At 34.7% G+C, this 13,991-nt stretch overlaps 1 protein-coding gene across 1 annotated transcript in view; it reads right to left on the bottom strand.

Moving 5' to 3' along the window:
- Positions 1 to 3,004, bottom strand: part of PCDH11X (protocadherin 11 X-linked) — a 199,529-nt gene extending 196,525 nt beyond the window's left edge. Inside the window, 1 exon segment of the mRNA XM_004685886.2 lies at positions 2,428 to 3,004. Coding sequence (XP_004685943.2) covers positions 2,428 to 2,967 — 540 coding nt within the window. The 5' untranslated portion in view covers positions 2,968 to 3,004.
- Between the last annotated feature and the right edge of the window lie 10,987 nt (positions 3,005 to 13,991).

Genomic DNA, 13,991 nt, shown 5'->3' with positions numbered 1-13,991 from the left:
GAGTTTACCTTTATTGATTGCTTAGTAGTATTCCATTATGTATAGGCACTGAATCTTCTTGATCCAGTCATCTATTTTTGGGCATTTGGGTTGATTCCACATCTTCCCTATTGTAAATAGGGCAGTGATAAAGATATGGGTGCAGGTGTTCTTTAGAATTAATGTTTATTTGTGTCCTTTAGATAGATACGTATGAGTGGAATTGCTGGATCATATGAAAGCTACATTTTTAGCAGTTTGAAATAATTCTAAACAGCTTTCCATAGTGATTGGACCAGTTTGTATTCCCACCAACAGTGTAGGAGAGTTCCCTTTCCTCCATATCCTCACCAGCATTTGTTGTTGCTATGTGTGTGTGTGTTTTTTTTTTAGTATGTGCCATTCTCACTGGTGTGAGATGGTACTTCATTGTGATTATGATTTACGTTTCTCTTACTACAAGTGATGTTGAAGATTTTACATATGACTGTTGGCCGTCTGCATTTCCTCTTTGGAGAAGTGTCTTTTTAGCTCTTCTATCCATTTTTTGATGGGGTTGTTCACTTTTTGTTGAGTTTTGTCAGTCATTTATATATCTTTGTGATCAGTCCTTTATCACTGGTATTGTATCAAACCCCACATTTCTACAGTCAAAGTTCTTTAATGCAGATGTATCTGCTCTGTACTTAATGTTTTCTTCCCAATTCTACCCTTATAATATTCATGTCATCATTCTTATAGTATGAATAATTAAAGAAGCTAAAGGCTAGAAAAATTAAACTAGAGATGATATGACTAGACAGTGGTAAGAAAAAAACCTGTATTTTTTGACTCCTGCATAGTTTTCTATTGGGTTAGATATGGAGATACCACTGCAGGAGCCTTTCCTAAAATTGCTCATTTAAAAAATCACCTATCGGCCCTCCCTGGTGGCGCAGCGGGTTAAAGCACTGCACTAAGAAGCTAAAGCCACTTCCGCATGAGTTCGATTCCCGCCTGCCCCAGAGGTGACCCACATGGCGTGGCAGACCTCTCCTGTCCGCCCGCTGCTCCCCTCAGCAGTGTACTTCCTAGATCTGCCTGTTCTGCTTTCTGCTCTGTCTCTGGTGAAACCTCTCACCCTCCGCATCTCTGGCCTGTGCCCCAGTTCTGTACGAATAAATAAATAAATATTTTAAAAAAAAATCACCTATCATTTTCCTTTCTATTTTTATTTTTTATACCTACACACAAATAATTTTTCACTTGAATTTTCTTAAGAGATTAGTAACATTCAATTCCTTGATATATTTATAAACAAAAATATATTTTCAACATGTCAGTATCATCTGAACAGTTTCCTAATATAACTCTTTCAGGACAAGCCCTTCAGATTATATACATTAAAATATCTTATTTAATTGTTCTATGAATATATTTTTAATGTTGGTCATTATGTTAATCATACTCTGGTAGTGTTCATTTAAATATTCACAAAATTTTGTAAGTCCCTTGACATAAGCTATACACATTTATTCTTAAACACATTTTCCAAGATCAGTAATTTGCAGGCACCATTTTCTATACCCAAAACTGTGTCTTCTAACACTTCATATAGCATATAGATAATTAGAAATGAATAGATAACTGTTGTCTCTGTCTGCATATTATGAAGTATAACAAATACTTGCCACGACCCAAATCAAGCCAAAATATAAGTTCTTCAGATTAAGTAAAACTTGTTGCCTGACAGCGTTAGTTATGTTTTAACAGCAAACTAACACTGTCTGTTTCCAAAGACTTGGAAAAAATTAAAGTATCTAACATTAATAGCACATTGGATAAAATTTAATCTCATTTGATAACTCAAGGGGTACTTAAAGATCTTGCGTTCACTAAAAACAATCATGAAAAATATATATCCTTATTCAGTATATATAGAAGTGCTTGTAAGTTAATGCTTTATTCATCACTTAAATAAATTTACTTTTTATCTTTTTAATAATCAATATAAAACTTTCTATGTAAAATAACCATCTGGAAAAAGTGATAGGTTTGTAAATTCATACTTACCATTTAGATGTATTTGTTTTGGTCAAGTTGGCATTAGAGTCATGATTAAACATTGATTCAAAGTAAGATACTGACATATTTTAAGGAAGATATTAACACTTATCTTACTAAAAGTACTAAGATATTGAGTATTTTATAGATTTGCAAATAGCAGGACTGCAACCCTTGCTTGACCTCTATAATAGTGTGCTTGAAATGTATATATATATATAAAATGAAGACATTTGTGACCCCATGCAATTTCATCAATGAATTCTTTCCACTACGTTTAACTTAAAATTTTAAAAAACTGAGGTGATGGCTTACCAAAATCTGAAGTGCACTAAGACCCCTGCCCCCACCATTTCTTGACTTTAAAAAGTGAAATGTCTTCAGTAAAGTGTTTTTAAAACGCACCTTTATTAGTTGGTAGTTTTGGACTCCATTTATTCCGACATCAGGGTCAATGGCCGCTGGGAGTGCATATCGAGAATTTATAGCCGAGTTCTCTGGAATTGATATGTTGATAACCGTTGCTGGGAATAATGGTGCATTATCATTTATATCTTCTATCATAAAGCGTATCTTAACCAGTCTAAATATTTCATCCGGTAAAATGGCAACCTCCACTTCATAAAAGCAACGGGCTTCCACCAAGGTCGTGGCACACAATTTCTCACGATCTATGCGAGCTCCAGTGGTGAAGATCTCACCAGTACCTTCTTCGATGCGAATCAGTGGTACATCCCCAGTCTTGTACACTAGCTTGAACTGCATAGGAGATGTTAAGGATTTGTCTGGAATCAGCGACAAGTTGAGGTCTTTCAGCAACTCACCTATCAGGACGTTTTCTGGCATTTCTTCTCTGACAGTGTAGTTCTTCTCCTGGGCGCCAGACTGAAACACAACACATGCTAACAGGACAGCAAATATATACGTCCCAGACAACAAGTCCATACCAGGCACGATTATTGACAGTTCCTTGTATCAACCTACAGAAATCTGTCAAATGGGAAAGAGAAAGAGGAAGAAAAAATTAATAAATCCATTAAATGCACATTAACTAAATGTTCAGCTTTAAATAAAAATCACTAAATGAATAGCTGGCACAATCAGCAAAGATAATGACAAATTTGTATTGAATTTAATATTAAACGTTTTTACATTAAGATAAAAAGTGAAACAAAATACATATGGTATTTAAGAAAGTCATCATATTTGTAAAAATGTTTGCACTTACAAAATATCGTATTATAATATACTGAGATCGTAAGTATAATTTGAAACACTTAGAAGTTATTTTCAATCACAAAATTATAGTGATCTGTTGTTTATTGTGGTTTTTAAATGCAATTATTTTATTAGTAATGAATGATTTATACACTATTCCTACGCTGAGCCTCAAAATGTAAAAGTTTATTTAGATAAACAGAAGAAAAAGAACCATGACACATGGAGTCACAGAGAAGAAATGCCAGAAAAGTCCTTTCAGAGGGGAGAGGTTTTTAAGAAAAATGTCTGAGCACAGGAAGAAATATTGTGTGGAAAAAGACTAATACTTTCTGTCCTTGGATGAGAAAAAAAATAATTAATATAATCCATCAGCTGTTGGTGAAGGGCTATAGAATTTTGATGGGTGTGATGTGGTTTCACACACTTAAAGAGGTGTGGAGATCCAAAACCTATAAACTATTGTAAACCAATATTTATTTCCTCAGTTAAAATAAAAACAGAATTAGGTAAAAATTACACTGAACAACTTTCAGATTAACATTAACAACAGCTTACAGATGAATACTGGGGGGGGGGGACAGTTTTCAGGAACTAGTAAATTTCATATCTTGGGAGGTACTAATATAGAAGTTGGACTATTACTTTACATCTCTGCCTTTTTCTCATACACATTCCACATATTCAGTAGGTAGGCTAGATTAGAAGTCATCTGAGAATTTGTATATATATTACAGAAAGTAGCCCATATGAATACAAGTTTTCACATCTGCAAAGTGATGTAAGATCTATCCAAATACAAGGATGAGTTATGAGGAAGTAATATCTAGATAATGTTGCAGAAATACAAGTTGAAATTTGTATCACACTGTACTAACCCTTATCAAATGTTATATTTTTATAATTAAATAAGGAATAATCCAGCTATCCTTACATTCAATAATGTTTAATGATTAGCTAAAAGTTGGCCATTTAAAAATCCATTACAAAAATTTATAATGCATGTAAATATCTATGGAGTTTTTAACATTTATTGATAATAACATTAATAAAATATTGATAATAATTCTAATAACAGGAGGACTTATGAACTGATATAAATAACTTGCTGTGTATATTATGTTCCAACTATAAACATTTGTACTTTATAATAAATATTTTTGCCACTGTATATAGTTCTACATCTACATTTTGAAAAATATTCACAGGGAAAGTCAGAAGACACAAAAGTAAGTGCAAAGAAAACTTCCTATTTTCAATAAATAATAGAATAAATGCATTTGTTGCAATAATTGAGTCATTATAGTCAAGAAATGAAATAAATTTAAAATATATTTTATAAATTATTATCACAGCATTAAAAATTTGTATATTATAGGCCCAACCATTTTCCTGTATTGAATGTTTGGTAGCATTTATAAAACACTGTAAGTATAATAGTGAGTAACACTAATGCTGAAAACATACTCTATCCTCGTAAACAACACAAAAAGAATTGCCTGTGGTATTTTTAGCATCATTTGCTCAATGATGAGCATTGGGATTAAATAATAAGGAAACCTTCTCAAGATTCATTCTCTTGTGAATTATTGGCCATATATTCCCTTTATGAAAATAAGAATAAATATACCCCATTGATAATTGCATGATTCAATATGCAAGTATATATATATGAATCCAGAATTTCCAAAAAAAAAATTGGTTGTCTATATATGTGTTTATAAATATCATACAAATAAAAGCAAAAACAGAAATAGGACAGTGGCAGCTGGTATTGAAACTACCAGGCTATTCTTATATTACCCTTAGGTATTACATAATATTACAACTGGCAAAATACTACAGACCATTTTTAAAAACATTGCATGCAGGTTGCGATATCTCTACACAAGTGGAGGAAGTGAGAAAGTGATCTAATTCCAAGCAGTCTTCCTCTCTATCTACTTTAAATTGTTCTACTCTACTTTTAATAATGTCATCAAATAAGTCATTTTTCAATGTATTTTCACAATTTGAAATTCTTCCAGAGGTTTTAAAAACCAGGAAATGTGAAGATAGTACCACTTCTAACCTTAGGCGAATATATGTATTGCAACTTACATGGAATGTTTACCCTACAGTTTATCAATTTATATATACAGTAAGTATTTCTCTTTAATTCAGTGTTAAATATGATAAAAAAAAAACTTTGTTTCTATCAAGAGGTAGATATGCATGGCTAAAATCCTAAATCTGCAGATTTCAATCCCAACCTTTATTTTTACCACTTCAAAAGTTATAGTTATTAAAAATATTTTTATTTAAATGTGGAGTTTAATTCCTTGAATGTTCAATACAGAAATTTTGTTACTAAATAGACATATAAATAGCCCCCCATTTGGTTTGTGGGAACCTAGTGAATTCAACCGAAACAATCAGGGAAACTCTTCTTATACACATTATCTTACTTGGTTCCAATTTTCTCTCTCATGAATAAATGATAAGATAACATTAAATTTATTTACTCCTCATCTACATCAAACATAACTCCAGCTATAGCCTAAGGCATTTTTTTAATTGATGAGGGAAACACAGTAGAAATAGATACAGGGAATCAAAATTGCCGACAATTTTCAGTAGCGCTGCATAGTGATTGAGCAGCCAATAGTCTTTGCATAATGGTCCAGAATCAAGGTGAACTGAGCAAAAACAAAAACAGAAACAAGCAACTCTAAACTTTTAAAATATGTAAAGCTACAGGCCCTCCCTGGTGGCGCAGCGGGTTAAAGCACAGCACTAAGAAGCTAAAGCCACTTCCGCATGAGTTCCATCCCCACCTGCCCCGAGGAGATCCACATGGCGTAGCAGACCTCTCCTGACCCGCCCGCTGCTCCCCTCAGCAGTGTACTTTGTCGATCTGCCTGTTCTGCTCCCCTCTCTGTCTATGGTGAATCCTCTCACCCTCCGCATGTCTGGCCTGTACCCCAGTTCTGTATAAATAAATGAATAAATCTTTAAAAAATATATATGTAAAGCCACAAATGGCTGGCTGTTCTACCCCAGATAGTGTTCATATTTTCAGTAGTCCAAAAAAAAGTTGCAAGATGGTGTTGTTGCGTCAATGAGAGCCTGGAGCAGGTGCATCAGCCCTCAACTCACGGTGGCAGCTGTATGTAGTCACAGGCATACCTGAGACTCCAGCCAGCAGCCAGCAGCTGCAATCCAAATGCTGGTCTAGGCAGTACCAACTGCAACAATAAGAGGTGGAACTAAACATGCAGAGGCAGGAGTGGTGGTAAGGTGATGTTCCAGAGTATCAGAAGCAGTGAATAGAATTTAGAGGTGGCTGGGCACAGGCCAGCAGTGCCAGTCAGTGCCAGCCAACACTAGTCAACAGGTGGCAATATGGAGGATCAGGCACTTGTATTAAAGCTCTTTAGTGATGCCAGGCATAGGCCAGCACCAGACAATTCCTTTAGAGGTGCCAACCACAGGCCAATGGTGCCAATGGGTTGAAGGACAAAGCATCAGCAGTCATGTGGAGACAGACATTTGACATGGAGATCAGATGTGAAGAAGTGAAAGTCTCAATGAATGAAATCTGAGGTGAGGGTCTTGATGAGCATGTCCAAAAAGTGTTCTGGAATCCATGTGCTGCCCTTGTCGATATCCTTTTCAGGATGTCTACTTTTCAAACATGATTGGCCCATTTTCAAAACTAGAGAATTTCCAGGACTTGATTGGCACCAGTGCGAGTTCAAACTTAATTGGCCTGTTTTCCAACTGTGCCCATTTCAAAATCTAAATTGTGCCAGTGTGAACTCAAATCTGATTGGTGTGTTTTCAAAATTATGCCAGCTTCAAAATCTGAATGGAGTCAGTGGGGTTCAGATCTGGCTGGTACAGCTTCAAAAGTGGCATGGGATTAAAAACCCAGAGGTGGCTACTTTGTGAATACCTGCCCTGCCTTGCTTTGGCTGTCCCATGCTAGGGGCACAGTTCCCTGCATCTCCAAAGCAGGCAACCTCAAACATATGCAAGTCTAGATAATTAAACCTACAAAAGTAATGTTCAAATGGTTTGTCCTAAGAACCCCGAGGCATAATTTCCCTGATGAACTTGTGGACATTTTCCTCATTGCAGTGCTGTGCTTCATTTGTGATATTAAACTGGCTCTATATGAACTGACATGCTAAAATAACAAGCTGCTAAAAAACTACATATTTAGATATTACACAAAAAATATCGTGCTATGCATAATCCTACCTCCACTTGGCTCCCATCACTTGGTGTACTCTCATGTTCCATGAACTCAAAAAATTCATAATCCATGCTGACTAACCTCTATGTTCTTGTTATCATGCAAAGTTAAAGCTTCTTTTACAGACTAAGAAAACAATAAAGTGGTTCTTTATGTTGACTGGAAGAAATGTAGAATGACGTAAGAAAAGTGATAATATCTGGAGAAAAACAAACTGGAAAAACAAATTAGTTCCATACTTTCAAAGGGACAGAATACAAGGAGAGTGGCGTCCTCTTTGACATGACTATTTCTTTGTGTTTTGAAATTTCAAATGCCAGTATAAAAGACCTCATAATATATTTAAATTCTATAAAAATGGTCTTTTTATTCAGTTTTATTCCGCAAAGGACACGTTCATTTTATTTCTTTTGGTATGTATCTAATTTTCACATTCTGAGTACAGTTTGCAAACTCAAGCCTCTTACAAATATAGAATTGTTGTGATGAGTTATGTTCCAACTACCTGTAAGGGCCTTAAATAATTCAGGATGAACTGTGAGTCACTGCAGAATAAAAGAGAAACTTAAAAAGTGGGGGTGCTGAGGAACCATAAGGAGTGATTTCAAAGATCAGGAGGGACTAGGATAATAACAGTATTCTTAGGAAAAGAATGGATGAAAAATGGGTGAGGCAGAAGTTGGGTTGACAGAGATGGGGAAACCTAGTGATTGGGTGGATATTTGGAAGTTACAGAAATTTAAAAGTACAAGAAGGGATTTATTGAAACTCATGGAACTGAAAATGACTTCAATAAATGAAAGACTTCAAGGATCGAAGGACTGCAAAGGACAGTAAAGGTGTGGGGAGATTTGATCATCTGGGAAGTATTGGCATCATTGAAAGAGTATTTGAATACCTGAAGAGATAAAGGAGTAATGGAGATGAGAGGGAACAATGAATATAACCATGTAAAATGTAAAAGATTGCTCAAATCTTTTTTTCTCTATTAAAGAACAGATTTCCTGAATAATTTCACATTGACTAGAAATTTTAAAATATTCCTTCTTTCAGCAATGTGGAGGGGAGGGGAGCTGCAATGGGAATGAATAGTTCACGCTTATGTCATATGGAAGAGAGAAAATTAAAATGGGAGTTTGAGACAAAAATTAAATACACTATTTTAAAACATACTATATTAATATATCATGAGTATTGTGGGAAGGTTGAGGGACTGTACTCAAAGCTACATTAATCACAAAGTCTAAAAAATGATTTTTTAAAAAAATTAAGTATTCCATGACACTTTGACTAGTACATCAAATTTCATTTCCTTAAATAGAATCTGCAACAACCTTTATTCACTGAAGTGGAAATTGAGGGGATGGAATATTAGTTTACTTAATCAAATCATCATACCAGTGCAAGAAATTCCATGTATTTATTCACTAGAATAATCTCTCATTTGCTAGTTTGGTATATATCTGTATACCAGGAAATGTGTACCAGAAAATAAACAGGTAAAAATAAGGAGGAACAGTCCCTTCACAAACAGTGTTTAAGAGTTAGGGCCCTCCCTGGTGGCGCAGCAGGTTAAAGCACAGCACTGAGAATCTGAAGCCACTTCCGCATGAGTTCGATTCCCGCTTGCCGATTCCCGCTTGCCGATTCCCGCTTGCCGATTCCAGCTTGCCGATTCCAGCTTGCCGCCTGCCCCGGAGGAGACCACATGGCGAGCCAGACGTCTCCTGACCCGCCCACTGCTCCCCTCAGCAGTGTACTTCGTAGATCTGCCTGTTCTGCCCCCCACTCTGTCTCTGGTGAAGCCTCTCACCGCCCCTGAGCCTCTGGCCTGTACCCCAGCTCTGTATGCACAAATAAATAAATAAATCTTAAAAAAAAAAAAAGGGTTCACAGGAGGTGTTTATTCTGAAAATAGTTAGTTCTGAAATTTATGTGTACATGAGTAAGTTATTATTAATATCTCTGCCAAGATCTAAAAGACCCTAAGTCTTCACAGCTTACTGTTGGTAAGTCTATACTGTTACTATCTTTTTGCATAATTGATACCTTGGAAATCGACAATATTTTCATAGTATATGTGGTCATTCAAGCTAATGAGATATTTATTATGATTTGTGCATTTTTTTGTTGTTGTCTTCCAGCCCTCTCCACATGGTATCAATTGAAATACAGCTTACACTTTGCTCTCATTTATTTTCACTAACATTTATGACTGAAACAAATCTTTCAAGAAAAAGAAAAATTCAAACATTAAAAAAAGGGATATTCGGCCCTCCCTGGTGGCGCAACGGGTTAAAGCACAGCACTGACAATCTAAAAGCTGCTTCCACATGAGTTCGATTCCCGCCTGCCCCAGAAGTGACCAATGGTGTGGCAGACCTCTCCTGACCCGCCCGCTGCTCCCCTCAGCAGTGTACTTTGTAGATCTGCCTGTTCTGTTCCCCACTCTGTCTCTGGTGAAGCCTCTCACCGCCCTTGAGCCTCTGTACCCCAGTTCTGTGTGCACAAATAAATAAATCTTTTTTTAAAAAAGGGGGGATATTAGAGAAAACTTGTACTCATGAAAATCCCAATGGAAGTATAACTTACATGATACTTAACATATGTAAAACCCTGAAATATCTGAATTAAAATCCAATATGCTACAGTTATAATGCTCTGCAGGCATCTGTGACATGGAGGATGAAGTGACAGGAAGAAAAGGGTATTTGCCTCTAGTACAATGTCATCAGTTGAAACTTAAATAAAATAGATGCACTAAAGTCTGGACTTCAACAACCCAAATATTACATTATGTGGAAGATTTCACAGCAGTATACATTTAAGTCTCTTTAGTTTCAGATATGCAAAAATTCTGTAGTCCCTAACAGAGTGCTGCTAGCAGTAAATATTTTAAGAATTTGAAACAGAAGAACAAAATATTCCTGGAATTCAAAATGGAGCAAAATCTCTGCCATCTTAATCCACCTGGTAAGGGAAATGTCATATGTACGAATTGGGCTTTATATATTGGACTGTTCTATATCAGTTCTACAAAACTAACCTATTGAATTGGGTCTACAGTTTCAGATGATCAAAGAGTATATTTTAATTCAAGGTAGTACATATATGAACTATGTGTGATCCTAACCACTACCTAGTTGAATTTATTTCCTGATGCTGAGAATAGTCATACCTTGAATACTGATCACATACCACTAAGGATTCATAATTACCTACATATTAATTTCAACTATATTTGCTTACAAAACTGATTATAACTACAATGCTTCTTAATTGTAATCCATACTATCTTACAAAGGAATTTCTAAATAATGTCCCACCCAAGCTTGTCAGCTTCTAACAAAAATAAAAAAGTGAGAGACCAATTCATAAACTGGCAGCAGAAATGAAGAGACAAGTCACCTAAGGGAATATCCAGAAAGCCAAAATACATATGAAATAAATATTCATTGTCAGGTCTATGAGAGATGTGTGTTATAACCATAATGAAATACCATCTAATGTTTGTGAGATTCACACATATTTAATAGCCCTCCAACAGTAAAGTGTTAGAGAAGAGACAGGGAAAAATGATATTTCGCTGTTGATGGGGACATAAACTGGAGCAACCATTATGGATTTGCTTTACCTTATCGGGATTTGAATTTACCTTATTCAACGAAAAATGGAAATACTATGCAACACAGTGATCCTACCCTTGGGCATTTATCTGAAGAATATGAAGCCATTAACACAAAATCCCTCATGCTCTACAATGTTAACAGCAGCATTATTTATGATAGTTAGGGTATGGAGGCAGCCTAGATGTGCACTGATGGATGACTGGATCAAGAAGAGTTTGTATATCCATGCCATGGAGTAAGTTATACCCATGAGAAAGGATGAAATGTAATCATTTATTAACAAAAATGGAGGGAATTTGAGGGAATTATATGTAGCAAAGTAAGTCAGTAAGATAGCCCCCTCACCTTCAAAGCTTCTGCACAGTGAAAGAAACTAACAGTAAAACAAAGAGACACCTTACTGACAGGAGAGAATATGTGTACATTATACATCTGACAAAGGGCTGATAGCAAAATTATGTAAAGAACTTTCAGGAAGACAAACAGATGGTCAACAGACACATGAAAAATGGTTGTCATCCTTTATCATAAGGGGATTGAAAATCAAAACCACAATGACACACTATCTCACACCTTATAGAATAGTCCATATCCAAAAGACCAAAAACAAGAAGGCTGGTTAATATGTGGAGAAAAAGGAACCCTTGAACACCGTTGGTGGGAATTTAGACTGCTCCAGACTCTAAAGTTTATGGAGGTTTCTCTCAATATTAAAAGTCTACCATATGATCCAACATTCTGCCCAAAGAATGCAAAACACTAATTTGAAAAGATATGTGCACTCTTATGTGTGTTGCAGCACACATATTTAAAGATTATCAAGAGGATCTCCCAGAACATAGTTCATCTATATGGAAATATAGATTTAGGAAAAATTGGAAAGAAACTTGATGGCAAATGGTTTTGCTAACTTAACTAATTTAACTTTTCTTAGAAAACACATTATTCTTAATTTTCTGATAATTGTTTAAAAATGTATAGCAGTCTCATTCCATTTGTTTGCATAATCCATGTTGATGTAAACACTACAAATCTGAAGAAGTAAAAACTATCTTTGGATCAAAATACCTATCTTCTTATTAGAAAACTTTCTACCCATTCAATAAGTAATTAAATTGGAAAATAGAGTTACTTAATACTATCTCATTTGAAACTGATGTAGTATAATTGGCTAATTTGTACTATGGGCATTTATTGGAAATATGTTTCATTTTTGAGAACTCATGAGATAATTATATCAGAAATTTCAATTTTACAAATTTCAGTTTTTCCATAATATACATTATTCATAAAGATTTATCTAACACTAATTTTTACTTAAGCCTTATGTAATGAAATTGATAAATATATATACATAAGTAATATATTTCTCCACTTATAGCTTATTATAACTTGGGGGTTATTAACAGTGAAGCTATGATTTCTCCCTTTCAGCAAATCTCCTGCACTGTGCCCTTTGGTTATTAAGTTGAACTACATTAAATTGCTGATGTTCAACCAATTTTGTGATGCAACACAAAATAACAATTGCACGTGATCCTACTTAGCATCTTCTGCTTAAATATTTAATAAGATTTTCCAATAATATCACTATATAATTCACTGTATCAATCAGAAAAGAGTAATTCCAAATACATAGGAAATTTGCACACAGGATTGCAGAAAACCTATTTAATGCATGTGAAATAACTAACAAATAAATGGAAATCATTGAAATGCATGAGCTTTTTAATAATGTAATTTTGATGTGGAGTGAGCAGTAGGAGAGTTACCCATTGAGATTTGAAGAAGGCACATCGGACAGCATAAAAGTGTGAAAGTGAGAAGCACGAAATAAGAGGGATCAAAAAAGGTAAATATTAGTCAACAGGATTAATTTAATCCAACCTCTATATAGTACACATGTACTACTAACATGAGTAACTCTAAAGACAAGTGAACAAAGACAAGGTGGAAGAAAACAACAACAAAAGTTTTTTTAATTTGTTACATTTCAGGCACAGACTGTCAAAATCCACTTGGGTAGCAGTGTTATTCCATCTCTTATAATGTAAGCAAGGAGGAATAACATTTACATGTCTATTGCTGTCCTTTAATCATATATAATAAAAATATCTGTCCCATTGCAAAGACAAGCAGGTTTTGGAATTCCCTCTGTTAAGTATTTTCTTTAATAACCACTTTGTCAAGAAAAGCACACTGATAACACATCATCCTGCTTTCAAATCATTCAAGATGGACCTTTAACATATTTTGGACTCATATTATTGCATATCGTAAGCATCTTTCATTTATTTTTCCATCTAAGACTATTAGTCATATATAACATCTAGAGAACTAATAACTGATGCCTTTTTTCTTTTTCTTGCTAGAAGAACTGGGGTGTAGAAGTCTGCTGCCAACAGATGCCATTTTGAATATGGGCTGAGAGCGTGATATTTAAAAACACTAAGGTCAATCTATTTACACAATGAAGACTATTTGCATAAAACAATAATTGATATTTAGTATTATGCATTATATTAATATCACATACTTTTAGCTTTATTAAAGCCAAAATATTCTACCTTGAAAATATATTACCTATATGAATATATATTTTAGATAAAGTAATTTTGTCCCTTGACATAAAAGTACAGTGTGACTTTCCCTAATGAAAGGCATGTTTATTTTATTCTGGATATAGTATTTAGCTATTTTCTTCCCTCTGAATATAATCCAGCTTAAACCTACTATTTCTATACATGTCTACTGCTTCTATACATAAGCTTTTCAATTACTTTATGTTGAAATTTCTATTATTCAAGTACAATATGCAGCTTGGCTTATCTTCTGCTCATAAATTATAAATGAAAAAACCCTCAGCACAACTCAAGAGACTC

The sequence above is a fragment of the Condylura cristata genome, unplaced genomic scaffold, assembly GCF_000260355.1.
Source record: "Condylura cristata isolate star-nosed mole 26May11 unplaced genomic scaffold, ConCri1.0 scaffold00019, whole genome shotgun sequence".
Taxonomy (NCBI): Eukaryota; Metazoa; Chordata; class Mammalia; order Eulipotyphla; family Talpidae; genus Condylura; species Condylura cristata.
The sequence above is the reverse complement of the archived record's forward strand: the minus strand, read 5'-3'. Positions and strand labels throughout refer to the sequence as shown.